Raw genomic sequence first — 17,458 nt, 5'->3', positions numbered from 1 at the left:
GGTGAGGGCTTTGTAAGTGAATGTGAGAAGCTTTAAACGGATTCTGAAAAAGAAGGGGAGCCAGTGAAGGTCTTGTAAGAGAGGAGAGGTGGACGTAGTGCGTTTGGTGAGGAAAATGAGTCGGGCAGCTGCACTGAGGATAGATTGGAGTGAAGAGAGGTATTTGTCAGTAATGCCAGTCAGGATATTACAGTAGTCCAGTCTGGAGATGACCAGTGAGTGGATAAGAGTCTTAGTAGCATCTTGGGTCAGAAAGGGTCTGATCCTGGAAATATTTTTTAGATGAAAATGGCAGGTTTGCGAGAGGTGCTGAATGTGTGGTTTGAAGGAGAGGGAGGAGTCAAGGATTACTACAAGACAGCGCACCTGGGGGCTAGAGGAGATAGTAGTACCATCAATAGATGATGAGATTGTAGGAGGTGAGGTTATGCGGGAGGGAGGGTAGATGATCAGCTCGGTCTTAGACATGTTAAGTTTAAGACAGCCCTGGGACATCCAAACAGATATAGCAGAGAGACAGTTGGAGATACGAGTGAGGAGAGCAGGAGAGAGGTCTGGAGAGGAAAGATAGATTTCAGTGTCATCAGCATAGAGATGATATTGGAAATCAAAAGAACTAATGAGCTTACCTAGTGAGGACTTATTGAGAGAGAAAAGAAGAGAACCAAGAACAGAACTTTTGTAAGGGCAGTTTCAGTGGAGTGGAGTGGAGAGGACAGGAAGGAACCAGACTGGAATGGGTCAAGCAGTGAGTGTGAGGAAAGAAAGGAAGTAAGGTGGTTGTAGACAATACGCTCAAGGAGTTTGTAGGAAAAAGGGAGAAGAGAGATGGGTAGGTTTTTTAAGAATAGGAGAGATAAGTGCATGCTTGAAGGCAGAGGGGACACTGCCTGATGAGAGGGAGAGGTTGAGAAGGTGGGAAAGATGGGAACAGGCAGAAGGAGAGAGGTAGCGGAGGAGGCGGGAGGGGATAGGGTCAAGTGGGGAGGTGGTGAAGGGACAGGAACGAATGCAACATGGTTTGTCCAGGTGCAGAGTTACAGTACTTGCTCTTTTTTGCTTTACTCCCAACTCAGAATCAGACCCTGAATGGCATAATTTCACTAATTCAGTCTTTTAAAATCCCTGTAGGATTCTTAACTGTGAAGCTGCCAGATGCTTCTGATCCTCCATATCTGTAATATGTTGAGAGTTTGGAACCTGCCTACCCAGCAAATGCACAAAGTTTGGGGACAGGAGATGTCATACCCAGATCCCATTTTCTAAGGTAATGTAGTAAGTTGTGGAAGCAAAAATCATGAGGCATCCCCTCCTTGAACAAGCAGCGGCGTGATACCTCAAGCAGGGAGAAAGAAATTACTGCTGCTACAGCATCTTCTCTCCCAGCCACACTGCTGTGTGCTGGGCTATGGGGAGAGGCTGCTGCCCTCTCTCTCCCAGCGCGATATGCCGCATCAGAGGGTGAAGCGATCGCACTCGACACCCCACCTCCCCCATCCACTCCTGGTTGACTGCCAATCGGCGCCCACCCTGTACGGCAGGTGCAGTCTATATTTTTGTACAGAGGGGCCTGGCCACACCTAACAAGTTGGCCATGCCACCTTACAGTACTGGGGCCCGGCAATGCAGTTGGTGGCCCTGGGTGGGGTCACTAACCCCTCAGTGCACCCACAGAGCTTCCGGTGAACCTGACATATAATTGTTTACCATATATTAGCAACCTTTCTGTGGGGCCCCTACCTAAATATCCTGCGCTAGTTTGTTTACTTTCATTTAAGACAATAAAATGGAGATTTGTCAAATTCAATGCATACTTTATTTCACTGAGAGAATAGTCAGTAATTTAATGAGATTCTGTAACTCTGTCTACAGCCTGTCCATCACATACTGCTTATATAAGACACCCTGACACTAATCCTCAGATCTGCCCAATCTTCACCTCTGATGCATATTAGATTTAGCCATGGTATATTGCATTACTTGTATAACCTTTGCAAAAATGATGAACTTAGCTATACTTCAGGCAATATTACAGGTCTAAATTTGATTCTTCTCTATTGGGTTTTCTGAGTGAAATTACTTATTTACTTAGATAAAGCAAAATAGATCCTTATTGCCTTCTGAACGATGGAACTGAAGTGGTTGATATATATGGTCATAGTTAATTCCTTCTCAATGACCATGAATAAAAAGTATAGCCTCCAGCAATGAACTAGTTATAAAAAGTGAGCATAACAGTATTAGTAACCTTTAGAGGCAGTGATAATAACTAATAAGCGGACACTGTAGAAATAGCTGTCACTCAAACAGCTAAATAAAACAGAGGAAAATAAAATGACAAAATTGTATTGACTTCTATTGACTGCAGCACAGATCTTCAGCTGCTGATGCTATAAGGTTTTTATTTGTTTTTTTTCTTACATATTTCTCAGAAAACCTTTCTTAGTTTACCAGACAGAAACGTAATTCTAAAGGTTATGAAAATTTGTCATTTATATAAAATCTTTAAATATTATAATTGTAATGGCTTTACTTATAACATAAAGTTAGAAGACGACTGTCAGTAATGTGGACAGAATCTTGGATAGGAACATTGGCAGGTTCATGGAGTTCCACCAGGGACGTGCGGTGAGGTAAATGTCTCAGGAGGCACTGTTTAGTTACAGAGCCAGATTTACACACAATATATGAGCCAAATGGTTCATGTGGGCATTATACACAGGTGCAGCAGTATAAACCCCTGGAAATGTGGTGAGTTTTGATCAGAGATGTGCGGAAAAGATAAGCAGGTGAGGCACTGGCTCACCTGCCACATACTTTTTACTCCAGAGATTTGACTATAAAATTGATCAGAATAATAGAAAGAAGATATTTTTAACATATTCTTTGTATTTTTCATATACTTTATACAGTCAAAACTCTGGCACAAACGTTAGTATGACAGGAAAGGCTCTGCCTCACCTGCCTCATCACACCGCACGTCACTGAGTTCCACTGCATATCATGCCATGTAAATGGTTTAATTTGGCTGCCTTAACACTTGGCTTTACTGCAATGACATCCAGTTGATATGCCTTTCTTATTAATGATGTGAGGGTTGGGCTTATTGACTTAAGGGCCCTATACACGGGAGAGATGTGTGCTGAGCGAACCGCTAGAACCATCGCTATCGCTATAGGGGGTACACACGAGTGATCTGTGCTTAAAATCTAAGCAATCTAGTCAGATTGCTTAGATTTTAAGCATGGATCTCTCCATAAGTACCCCCCTTTAATGGGGTTCCGGTATGAAAGATAGATAGTGTCTAGTTAGACAGTCAATAGATAGACACCATATGTTAGATGGACATTAGGTCGACAGGGTCAAAAGGTCGACAGGGTCAAGAGGTCGACATGGAAAAGGTCGACAGGTCAAAAGGGCGACAGGGTCAAAAGGTCGACATGAAAATGGTCGACGTGAAAAAGATAGACACCATGTTTTTTGCATTTTTGTGGTTTGTGTGGATAGTTTTGTCATCTAGGACCCCCAATTGTAGAAAGGCATACCCTCGCGGGGCTCGCTTTGCTCGCCACGCTTCGGGCACGGTGGCTCACTGCGCTCGCCACAAGGTTTATAACCAACTCTATGCCGACATGGATAGAGAAAGTATGAAATAATCCAAAAACATGTTACATTTAAAAAAAAAAACATTTGTCTATCTTTTTATGTCGACAATTTTCATGTCGACCTTTTGACCTGTCGACCTGTTCCATGTCGACATTTTGACCCTGTCGACCTTTTGACCCTGTCGACCTAATGTCTGTCTAATATATGGTGTCTATCTATTGACTGTCTAACTAGACACTGTCTATCTATCAAACGGATAGGCTTTAATGGGCCTGGTAGCAGAGGCCACTCGGTGATAAGATGAAGACGATTATTGCTATGCTTACCATACTATCCCTATAAACCAAGACACTCATGAATTACACAGGTTCTGTGGCTGGCTTCAAGCCTGAACTTAACGTGGTTTTAATCAGCCACAGAACATATGTAATTCATGTGTGTATAGGTTTAAAGGCATAGTATGGTAAACCTAATTATTACCCCTTTTCAACATTTCAGCAGCTTCATAGCCAAGTGAGGAGCTGGTGGTAGATGTGACACACTGACACAATTATAGATACAAGGTAGTTGTAGTTCAGTAGTTCTACACAAGCAGCAGCCACTTCTGCAACAAGCTTCACACCGGTTGCCTGTTCTGAATATATCCACCCCTTGCCTATAAACAGTATAACAAGAGCAAGGGCCAATCTCTGACAGCCCTGCTGCACTGCACAGTCCTGCCTGTGAGTCTCAGACAAACAACAAATACACTGGAGATCTCCATAGACATTTAGCATACACTATCAGTAAGACAGCAGTAGAAGATGGCTGCACTGTCCTATCTACCCTATCCTTGAGGGTCACAGATATGCAGTCCAGGCAACGGATGACCTCACACATAGTAAACTTACAAAGCGCATATCCAGTGGTATGAAAAGCACTCTCCAACCTGCTGAATAGAAAATCTGGCAGTTTGGAGGCCAAAACAGTAATATGTTGTGATTATAAACCCCTGTTTCTTTTGGTGTTTAAAGACAAAGTGGGGGAGATTCAAATGTTTGAAAAGTCGGTTGGGAGTCTGTTTTTTCCTGTCTATTAGTTGGAAAAAACAGACTCCCAACTGACTTTTCAAGCATTTGAATCTCCCCCTATGAGTCCTATAAGGAGACCCTGAATGAATTACATATTACCTTTTACATGGTTTTCAATGCTCTGATGTACTCATTATGTATTGAAATTGAGATATTTGGATTTCCTGAATAACAAGAAGGAAGCTTAAATGTTTGCTGTTCCTAGTATGATCTATCAATTTTCAACTTTACTCACCTGCCAGATTTGTTCTTCGCTAAGGGATGTTAACTGGTCACTCATCAGAACCTCTCTGAGCAGACGGAAGGGTAGTGCAAGAACTTCTTCTGGGTGACTTTTTAGAAGTTCCGATAAGTGCTTTACTAGAAAGTCTACCACTGCTGCCTCTAGTAACGTCATATTAAATAAGTCTGCCAGCTTGTATAGGTCCAAGTAATTAAAGCTATTTAGTTCCTGAAAGACAAAAGAAAGATATGAATATGTGTGGATATTTTAACAGGCATTTTATGTTTTTTATTTTACATTTCAAAACTGTAATTAGATCAAGTATAATTTTAATTGTATACTAATTGAATATTAAAAAAAAAACATTTAACACAAACATCAAATATGAAGTTCAATTTTCAAATGAGAAATTTGAACCACGGTCTATTGACATTTGTACTACAAATATATCCTTGGTCATGAAAACTGTATTTCAATCACACTTCAAACTGGTTCAAAATGTCCAGTCATCTCTATTAAGAATTATTTTTTTCATGTCTCAAACATAATTAAACGGGAAAGTTTTGGAATTTAAAGACCTGCATAAAGACAAAAAGATGAGATCATTTTAACCAGTTTAAAAATAGTGGCAACACATTAATACATACCTTATTAGAGACAGGTGTATACCGTATGTTTCCTGTTCAGACAAATTAGGGGATGTACTGGACCATCCAGATCAATATTTCTCTTAGAGATCACAATGAAATTAGATTGACTCTCATGTACAATGCAAGAACCAACTGTTGCGGCTCATTATGTAGCAAACTAAGCAAACATAATATATGCTTAACTAGTTAAGGTGAAACAGCAAATGTGCACGTGGATTGGCCCATTAATTCTATAGCACACAGAACATGTATTTCTTCCTAATTGGGCAGACTGATAAATTACAATTCATAAATAGACTTCCTTTCTTTTTTCACTTTGAAAGACATGCACATGAATTTAAATATTAGTTACTAATTTATACAATATGAAATGTGCTCAGTCTTTCATTAAATAATTTATATAATGTGAGTAATAGAAACATTGCAACACTCTAAATGTATTTACTGTATGTTTGGGTCTTATTGCGAGTTGCTTGCATAGAAAAACATTATGCTCTGAGAGAGAAAACTCTAAAACGTTTAAGCTGTTTTGAATTTCACTGGTAGATTATGGTGACTTCATTGCTTCACTTTCAACCATTTTTTCAATAATGCAGTGCTCCCCTATGTATTGTCAGACTCCCTTTCCATCAGATATCATCCCTTAACAAATGTGCAAAGAAATATATATGGGCTAACACAGACCCTACTGTGAAATAAATGCATACCAGAAGTCACAGTGATATACCTTACCAATATAAAAGCACAAGGTCACAGGATGAAATCTTTTATATGGTGTATGGAATGTAGACATCATAGCAAATAATCTTACATATGATATTGGAAATGTGTGTGTGTGCGTGTGTGTGTGTGTGCGCGTGTGTGTGCGCGCGCGCGTGCGTGCGTGCATGTGTGTGTGTGTTGGGGGGAGGGAGGGGGGGTTAATGCTTTCTTATCATTGACTCTATAATGCTAATTTTGGACAATACTCCAATCAGGTAATCAATTGTTTCTTTTTTGTGTATATTCCCTTGTCAATGGCTATCTTTTGTCTAAAGCCAGTGCCACTGGTTTGTGAAGGACAGATATGGATATTATTATTTTTTTTATAAATGAATACATGTTTTCAGAGAGGTTTTGGTGACTGCTAGATTAGCACACAAGTACCCCACCTCCCAATTCCACAGACAATGAGATGACATCTAATGTTGTAATTAGTTTCAACTCCACAGTTTATAAATCTTCTATCCCTGCTTCACCCCTTGCCCCCCAGTTCTACGTGCCTTATGCTGACGTCTCACTCACCCACCACCATGAAGAAGGGCTTCCAAATCTAGACTGGGAACTAGAAAACACCTTCTGTACCACACACTGCACATTAGTGTGAGTGATTTACATTATCACACAGGGTTCATACCCTTAATGATAGAGTTAAGAAGACTCCCCAAAGACAGACACTAAATACCATAAACTGACCCTACATCTCATAAATTGGGGTTAGAAAGAACTCCAAAAGAACTTGACTAAGGACATTGAATATGTGCATCCCCCAATGTAATTGAGTGTATCCAATACCCAGATCAGGGTAAGACAACATATGACAAAGCTTCCAGTCTGGGTTCACATATTTTTATTTCATACTTTTTCCTATTTCATGTGGTAGAGCTTCAGTAGCTGCACAGTATACATTATAAGAGGGACATAACATGTTTTTTTTCTTAGCAATTGATGGCTGAGCATTGTCACTCAGTGTCAGTAATTACAGCACACCACCAGGTTTTAATACACCATGGATAACTCTGACTTTATTCATCAGAAGGTATTGTGGGAAAACTCTTTTCCAGCACTAATTAATTTTCTGCAAACTATACCATCACATGAAATGGTATGAAGTCTGGAATAGTAAAGACATAAACACCCTCTTTGTAGAGGGTGTTCCACATTCATATGAGATAAAAATATGTTTATGAAAAAGAAATGTGGATAGATAGATAGATAGATAGATAGATAGATAGATAGATAGATAGATAGATACGAGATATGAACATGATATATTAGTAGACAAGGCCATTGTGTAACATTTTCTAACATATTTATTTAATGATGAAATAAAGTGGATATTTAATAATATATACATATGGATAATTATTTATTCTAAATAGACAAAATAAACTAATACATTAGAGTTGGTCGCAAGTAAACAAAAGATAAGTATGTTACTCATAACAAGGCAACCCAAGAAGAACCAAATAAAATAACCGCACTTCTGTACAACTGTCTTTGAAAGATAATCTCCTTTGGGAAATACAATTTATTCATATTATCAGGGCCCTGCTGTGCAAATCTACAGTCTGGGAGCATACTACAGAGATCAAGAAAATATTTACTTTATTCAGTTGAGTACAAAAGCTTTTAATGAATGCATAATTAAGAAGAAAAAAAGTGTACATAGCTTAGAAATGCGACTGCCAAGCTCAACCATCAATAACTGAACCACAATCATTTGCGTCTCCAACTGTTTTGTCTTTGGATTAAACGTTGTTATTATAAATCAGAGCAATATATATCTGCATACAACTACACACACCAAGCAAGTGAAACAATATTCATATTAAAGCTCTAAAATTAGCACAAAAACCTCAAGTAAGTTCACAAACTCTTTATACTGTCACATATATCCTTAAAAAAATGGAAGTACAATGGAGTACGGTATGTTTACCCATTTACCTCCATTTGTGTTTTGAACTTCTTGAACTCACGGCAAAGGTACCAGCAAAGTTTCTGACACACTAAACATTCATAATTTCTTCTCAATTGTAATCAACACTGATAACAGACACTTTTCTTCTACACTTGAGTGCTGCGCAGAAGCACATTCTCACTTCCACCATTAAGCATGATCAGTGGTGGGGGAGAGTCTGGCGTTAGAATATTTACTGTATAATGCATAATACCACATGAAATATGCAAAGGAGCACAACCAGACATCTGTGGGTTTCACAGACATCCATGGGGACCCCATAAAGCTCCAGAGGGCGAAAAAAATATATAGTTACATGTGGCTTTGGCATTTATGGTGACATATATATACCGCTCACACCATATAGTCAGATAGTAATGATAGCAACAGCCCAATAGCCGTTTCAACCACAGTCAGTTGGTCTTCTTCAGGGACTAGAGATGCACTGCAGGGAGGACGGATTTATACAAAAAAAAGGCGCAAACTCAGGTCAAACACATCCCATGCTGCCACAGGCTGATCGAGCCAACTACAAGCTCATTGGACACCATGTGACAGCAAGGTGGGCAGAGCTACACTTGCAAACGATAGCCACCCCCACTCAGTACAGAGGCTACTTGTGCAGATGCATGCTGTTGTCATGTACAGCTGGTGAGTGTGTACTGCTGGTGAGTGTGCAATGTACACACTGCTGTACAGCAAAGAAAGCAATGAATAAAATGAGTGTAACAGGCACCCCAATCGTGGCGTTCCTATACCGCTGCTGTAAGGTGAAACCCTAGGATCCCATGATAAGATGTTTAAATATCCCACCAGAAGAGGTGCACAGCAGCTATAGCGAGTCAGGGAAGGTGAAATAACAACAACAGTGAAAAACAGACAGAGCAAGTGTCAGTCATAGAAAAAATACCGGACAACAAGGCTGAGCAAATGGCAGCAGAAACAACAGGATACCCTGCATGGGCTCCATATGGGTCTACCATCTTCATGTCATTTGTTCAGATAAGATCTACAACTGAAACTTTATGTAAGTGTGTGGAAATAATAAATGTTTTAAAAGTTATTACACAATATATTTTTATTTCCCTGTAACTCCACTGGGTATGGAGAGGTTCTGAAGGCTGGACCCAGTCTCTATATTGGGAAAAGGATCTCCAGGGCACCTGGTATAAAACGTACATAATATGGCTGTGTGTATTATGATGAATCTTTGTGGATGTACTAAGTTCTGATACAGACAGATTTGCACTAGGAGGTGCTCTTGGTCTATATTTTCCATATATACTGTCTATTCCAGGGATAGACTGAGGGAGAAAGGAGTATGACGATAAGCAAGGAATGCAAAGGTTGTAATCAGTATTAGCATACCTCCCAACTGTCCCGACTTTCATGGGACAGTCCCGTTTTTCTTGGACTGTCACGCTGTCCCACCTGTGGAAAACAGTGTCCTGCGGTGGGGTGGAGGGGGCGCAGTTGGGAAACGCTCTCACTTGCTGCTGTATAGACGCTACTGTATGTGCATACGCACAGCATCTATTCACCGGGAGAGGGGGGGGGGGGCATGGGGAGCAGCCCGAAGAGTGCTGGCCATGCCCCCTCAGTGATGAAAATGAGGGCATGCTTCACTATCATGGCATTCCCGTAAAGTCACACTCCCTTTTCAAGGGCCACAACGCCTTTCCAGGTGCACACCTGCAGTGCACGGAACAGTACATCTTTATCAGGACAAGATGTTGGGAGGTATGGTATTAGTGAGTGCATGGACCCCTGATCACAAGCCATCAGTTCCCATCATATGCGTGACACAGTGCCTTCTTGTCCACACACCCTAAAACAGAGGCTGGATGTAGTAGGATAACGTTTGAGCAATTGTGAATGTACAAGTTACCACCTATAGTATACTATAAAATTATCTTCAATTTAATTTAATTTATTTAATTCATATTTATATCAGGCTTTTAGCAATTCTTTATAAAGGCCTGCCATTTTGAAACATCCAAGGTCTCCCAGATGTCCCTTTCATATTTCAGGGCCTGGTGATATTCATGCAGACATGAGATTACTTGCTGCGCAAAAAGTCTAGGAACCCTCTCTGCACAAACGCAAACCAATGTGTGTAATAAATTTAGCATACCCATTTGCATAACACATCGCTATTACATGAGACAGTGTCTGCGATCTATGGATATTTCAGGGTGAAGATTGAGAAGTGACCTAAAGTGACAGCAAAAAGAGGGGGTGTCATGGGCGTGTTATAAGAGTTATAAGAGTGTTATAGGCGTGTTTCAGCTGCCATCTCTTTTGTAGCACCGCAGCTGCAGTGGACATATTTGAGAAAATTACAAGGGAGGCTGTGCGCCAGCCAGGTACTAGATGGTGCATGAATGGTGCAAAGTGGGCATTGCACGGTTTGCTCAGTGCATCACACGGAAGTATACAAGGGGAATGGCTCATGTGGACATTTGCAGATTTTCCCACTATTCTATATACACATCTCTCAAGCTAATTAATAACTGGACACTATAATTTTTGTGCATCACTGTTAGAAACAATATTGAATTTTTTTTATATATCGTTGCTATGACCTTCTGACCTTCACACATTTTGGTTATTGTGAAGAGACTTGTTACCAAATAACTGGTCTACGCTAGAATGCATTGCTGATTATTTCACCTGGACCCAAGACTAGTATAGATAATCAGTTTGTACAGATAATTGGACATGGATTTAACTTTTTTTTTTTTGTGATTTTACAATACAGTTTTATTTTTATGGGCTCTAATACCATCAAGTATTTTTGGTTCCTGTTGACCAATGTTTCGATAATTGGAGTTTCAGATAATTATTTGGATATTTGGCATTGTAATGTATATGAAGGAGTGATAGTGGACATCAATTAGACAGTAGTTATCAAAAGACCACACTAATCTCCATATCTGTGGCCCAATTTACAGGTTTACATCTATCACTTAAAATATGAGTGAAAATGCACAACTGCAAAATGCTGAGCTAGACTCAACCACCCACAAACTGTACAAAGAAACAGACTCCAGAAATTATGTGTGGGATAAGAATATAACCTTGCCATTATGCTGAAGGTGTATCTCTGTAAAATTCAGAAGAGAAATGGTAAGTGGAAGATTTCTTAACAATGAAAGTTCAGAAGATCAACAAGAAAGACATAAAGCACAGACATCTGCCTCCACCTTGCCAGTTACACAGCAGTGTAAAATATGAAGGAAACACAGTAGGAGACAGAAACCTCTATAGCATGTTGCCGTGTTTGTGTTACATTAAAGTACAGCTTTGTTAACTGGAGTTTTCTCAAGGAGAGTAGAAAAGACAAACAATGCAGATAAAAATAAATGTAGAAACCTACCAAACTGATCACTCTGAGTAAGTGTATAAAACTGAGGTTCTAACTATGACTGACGCTCTTTTCAAGATTATTTATAAAAGTTCATACTTATATTCATACTTTTAAAATAACAATACTTTACTCTGCATGCAAGTAACTGAAAGGAAACTATTATTTCTACACTTTAAATTCAAAATGTAACAATGGATTTAACATTTAACAATGGATCCTAAACTAGACTAGGGCGGTATCCTATTAGCCGCAAAACTCTTTTAGCTGGTAAAAACAGTCAGATATTGTGATGTTTGACTGATGGTCATTATCACGGTATCCAATTAGAAGCCATGTTTTATCAGCCGAAATTGAACCCAAGATTGTGCGATAGCCAGGGCAGCCATCAGGGGGGGACTGCGGGGACTGGAGTCCCAGGCCCTTACAGAGAGGGGGGTCCACCCCTGGCTTTTACTGCCAATACCAGGAGAGCTACACAAGGCGGTAAAACAACAGCGGGCTGATGCACAGGGAGGACTTCTTAAAACAAGCCTTCCCTGCGTATCAGCTCGCTGTGAACCGGAACGATAGGTCCGCAGCGCTCCACCTATATGTAACGTCAAAATGTATGACATCACATAGGGGTGGAGCGGTGTAGCAGTCTATTTTGTCAGTCCCAGGCCCCACAATATCAGATGGCAGCCCTGGCGATAGCACATCGAATCAGGGATAAGTCCCTGATCCCATGTGTATTCGCGACTCTGGCCGCTGCGGCCTATGCTTCGGGTGCCAAAATTAGTAGCGGGAAAGTTCCATTGCTAATATTATACCTCCCTAACTGTCAGACTGATGAAACATATTGCATTAAGTGGTATACAACAGCTTAGATGGATGGTGCACAAAGAAGAAGAAGGCTGAAAAACTTTTATTTTTTTAAATAAATATGTAAACTGAAGAGAAAACTATAATTTATAAGAGCTAAGACAGAAAAGAAAAAAACAAAGTATATTGTGAAGTCATGTATTAGAAATAAATGTAGAATTAGAAATACCAGCTACAAAAAAAAATAATTTTACAAAAGTACAAAAACGCTAAAATAAAAATGGTTTCCATAAAAAAATGGAATGTAACAAATGTAAAAATAGGGAGGTCAAACATGAAAAAAAATTATTAAAAAGCAAGAAATGCAAAAAGTGATATGCACACTGATTTACACAATAAAATATATGGCACATCAAAAAGACATGAACAAAAAGGAGAACAAATAAGACACAAAACAGTATAAACAGGAAAAAAATCATATTAGGGTCCCATGAAAAGCAAAAATGGATGCTCAGTTCTTGTTGCTTTTATAGAAGTACAATTTGAGGAGAAAGAAGAGGGGAAAAAATGAGACTCTGGGCCTAATTAAGCCCTGATCGATGTTGTGCGAAATTGCACAGCGGCCAATTATTGAATGACTGCACATGCGTATGCACCGCAATGCGCAGGCACAAGCCCAGTGACAGAATGATGCGAACATTTCATCGCAATATGATTGACATGAAGCAGACGTTTGGGGGTGGTAACTGGCCATTTTCTGTGAGTGTCAGGAAAAACGCAGGCGTGCCCAAGCGTTTCCTGGGAGCGTGTGTGATGTCAGCTCCGGCTTCGAACAGCCTGATTCTGTCGCACTGTAGGAGTAAGTCCTGGGCTACGCACATACTGCAAAAATCATTCGATGGTGAGTGAGTTGCGAACAGATTTGCAGATGTCCGCTGTCTGACGAAGTTTTCGCATGGCGTACGCATGCATTCGCACACTTGCACAGTCGGGTTTTCAATCTCTATGTGTGACGACTATCTGATCGCAAAAACGCAGAGGAGCCATCAGGTCTGAATTAGGCCCTCTGTGTGGAGGCACACTCATAGAAAATGTACTATTCTGCAATAAATATTTAAAATATAACTTTATTACATATTTGTTAAAAATTCTTAGGAGCAAGAAATTGCTACTAAGGGCCTAATTCATGTTTGTAAGGAATTGCATAGTCGCAAGGAAGCAGCTGTGCAATTCCATGCGATTAAAATTCAAATGCAGCAGGAGGTGCCTCTTGCATGTACAGTATTTGCGAGCTCCAAATGTTGTGCCTAAGGCTGCAGCCTCGGGTCACCATCATGGCCATCAGTCGCGATTCGCAAATTTTTTTTTAGGCACAGGTCAGCCTGCGTAAGCTGAAGCTTATGCAGGCTGGCCATTGGATCCGGACAACTGGGTCCAGTAGGCCTGTATGTGACGACGTAGACCCTAGGCCCATCACACCTTCAAAATGGTGGCAACACCATCCCCTTTTTGAAGAATAGTGCTGGGTGATACCCCCGCTCCACCCCACAAACGACAATCATGTGTGGCTGATAGGGGCCTGCGGATGATATTGCAAGCATATGCGCAGTATGGGTCTTGCACTAAAAAGTATCATGAAATTGAAATCTGGCTTAAGATTCCTAAAGTAATTTAGTGCTATTTATTTAGTTGTTTATTTTTCACCAGTTATTTATATAGCGCACACATATTCTGCAGCGCTTTGCAGAGAATATTAGGCCATTCACAACAGTCCCTGCCCCAGTGGAGCTTACAATCCATATTCCCTCCCACATGTACACATATATTCATGCTAGGGTTAATTTTGTTGGAAGCAATTTTGGATTGTGGGGGGAAACCAGAGTACCTGGAGGAAACCCACGCAAGTACGGGGAGAATATACGAAAGTGCCATGGTAGGAATCGAACCCATGACCTCACTGCTGTGAGGCAGTAATGCTAACCATTACACCATCCGTAATTGCTATGTGTTACAAGTAGCAAATTGTTTATAAGAAAGAAGATATACGCAGCTTCACTAAAAAACTGGATGTTCCAAAATAAACAGTGTGAGGTATATCCTATACAGGGCCGGTTCCGGGGTTTCTGGCGCCCCGGGCGGCATTAGGGGGCGTGGCTTCGTACAGGGGGCGTGGTCATTTACGCCCCCTGTACAGACTGAAATGATGTGCGGTGCGCGATGACGTCATCGCGCACCGCACAGTAAAGGACCTCTCCACGAAGGGAAACTAGACGCGTACGCGTCTAGTTTCCCTTCCCAGCGGCAGCAGGGGGGCAGCGGGCAGCGGGGGGCACACAGCAGCAGCGGATCTTGCCCTGGTGCGGCACCCTCCGAATGGCGCCCTGCGCCCTCCGGAAGGCGGCGCCCCGGGCAAAAGTCCTGCTTGCCTGTGGCAAGATCCGCTACTGATCCTATAATGACTTGGGAGGGTTTCTATATGTCTGCATACAGTTGGTTGTACTGCTGTTGGTAAGATTTAATATTCAGCTAATGTACAACAGAGACACAAGCTGGTCTTATTGAGTCAAAAAAGTGTGGGGCATCTGGAAAAATGCCCACCATTCTGAAAAAAGATAATAGTAGATCTGGTACATACATCCATATAATATATGCTTTTGGGTACTAAACAGTATAAATTCTCCCAGCTGGGTATGTCACAGAAACAGTTTAGTATACAGATAGTAGCCACCACACATCACTATTATATCAATGTATATGTTTTTTTGCCAACTGGTGACAGTATATGGCCTGTATCCAATTACCCGCAGTCCTTTACCGCAGGAAATTGTATCACTGGGGGCTATTGTCCCCCAAAAACCCGGCACGAGCCACGGCTTATCAGGATTTTGTTTCATCTGCCTCAAGCAGGCGAAGCAAAATCCCTGACACAAGTGTCGGCATTTTGGGGAAACAATCGTGAGAACACATAGTCTTCACTGAACCTGTGTTATTTTGCACGAAAATGGATTTTGGACTTCCTAATTGGATTGGGCAAAAATAAAATTTGGCAAAACATCGTGGGAAATTGAGATGAGTTTTTGCCAGTAAACGGAAACCACCGTATGTATACTGTTATTGACTCAGAAGTCAATAACAGCATGCAGTATATACGGTATATATATATATATATATATATATATATACATATATACGGTATATATATATATATATATATATATATACATACATACATATATATACACATACATACGTACGTACGTACGTACGTACATACATACATACATACATACATACATACATACATACAAGGGTGTAGCTACCATATGTGCCAGGAGTGCAGCTACTATGGGGCCCAGAGCTGAGAGGGGCCCACCTGCCCTGTCAAAGTTACATGTGTTATATATATTTTTCACCATTGGTGATACATAGAGACCCTTACAGACTTTTGCCTAGGGTCCTATGGACCTGTTCATGGTATAAAATAAACTGGAGGGAATTATAGTGTTGCATAAAATTAACTAGGGCACTGTAATGTGGCACAATATAGAGTGGAGGCACTATAGTGTGGTGTAATATGAACTGGAGGCACTGTAATGTGACATACAGTCATTTGAACTAGGGACACTTTCATAATAACTACGATGGGGCATAACATCAACCATGGCACTAATATGGTTAAAAAAATGAACTAGGGCACAATTATGGGGCATAAAATTAACAATTACGCGGAGAGGTGTCTCTCTAGAAGAACTGGGACAGGGGCCCCTTTAAAATGTTGGAAGAAGGTGACTTGGTCTGATGAATCATGTTTTCTTTTACATCATGTCATGTGGACAGCTGTGTGCATGTGCACCTGGGGAAGAGATGGCGCCAGGATCCACTATGGGAAGATGGCAAAACTGACAGTGGCAGTGTGATGCTCTAGGCAAAGTTCTGCTGGGAAACCTTGGGTCCTGGTGTTCATGTCAATGTAACGTTTACACGTAAAACCTACCTAAACATTGTTGCAAACAAAGTACACACCATCATGGCAACGGTATTTCCTGATGGAGGCAGTCTCTTTCAGTAGGGTAAATATTGTGTAGTGGGACCTACACATTATTAGGCCGGTGGTTTTAATGTTATGGATGATCGGTTTGTATGTGATGGAAATCTAAGGAATAGACAGCACCACAGAAGATTGTAATAAACCTATTAGCTTATTTACAGATGTAGCCATGCTCATCTTACTGAGATGCAGAATGCTGCAAGACGGCTTGCTGCATGGCATGCCAAGCTGCGACTATTTGCCCTGGCATGCCACGCAGCATGCCACATCGCAGTAAGATGAGCATGGCTACATCTGTAGTTGCAGAAGTGACGTTTTGGATTTAGCGTGAACCTTTTTCAAGCTATAACTTCAGAAATGATCACACTAGATCTGAAACGTCGCCTCTGCAACTAAATAAACTGTAATATGTTTATTGCAATCTACTGGAGTGACGCACACTCTTGGATTATATTATCACTCTATTCGGGCACCTGGAGTTGATTACATTTTTTTGTGATGAGTGCCCTTTTTTCTTTTCATCCTATATATTTAGAAATTTGCAGATCGTTATATAGTTATATAGTATGCCTGTACTTAAATTCATCCATGTACACGTTAATGTTGCGCCCATTCATTTTGTGCCTTAGAATGTTGTCGTTTTCAGGTTACCTTTGAGGAATACAAAGGAATTTCACAGATATATTGTTCGCCAGTGTTTGAAAACCTGCCAAAAATGCTTAATACGTCTAGCACTAGCATCCTTTTCTCTTCCCTCACATTCTTTCAGGTCACGTAATCCCCATAAAAGTGTTAAACTAATGCCGCCTTAATGACAAATTAATGTCCATGAATAAAAAATACACCACTAATAGCACACAGTAATTTGCCATTACAATATCATCATTGGACATGCCCCTAGTTTAATAAGATGTATTTAATTCATAACCTAATGAGTGATATAGAAAAAGAGGGAGATGAACCCGACAATT

The 17,458-nt window shown here is 40.6% G+C and overlaps 1 protein-coding gene across 1 annotated transcript in view; it reads right to left on the bottom strand.

The window, feature by feature from the left end:
* Positions 1 to 17,458, bottom strand: part of KLHL32 (kelch like family member 32) — a 320,778-nt gene that overhangs the window by 111,442 nt on the left and 191,878 nt on the right. The window contains exon 6 of the mRNA XM_063917019.1: positions 4,912 to 5,127. Within this exon, the coding sequence (XP_063773089.1) occupies positions 4,912 to 5,127 (216 nt within the window). The remainder of the gene's footprint in view (positions 1 to 4,911; positions 5,128 to 17,458) is intronic.

This window comes from Pseudophryne corroboree, chromosome 4 (genome assembly GCF_028390025.1).
Source record: "Pseudophryne corroboree isolate aPseCor3 chromosome 4, aPseCor3.hap2, whole genome shotgun sequence".
Taxonomy (NCBI): domain Eukaryota; kingdom Metazoa; phylum Chordata; class Amphibia; order Anura; family Myobatrachidae; genus Pseudophryne; species Pseudophryne corroboree.
Note: the sequence above shows the minus strand (reverse complement) of the source record. Positions and strands in the feature narration are given on the sequence as shown.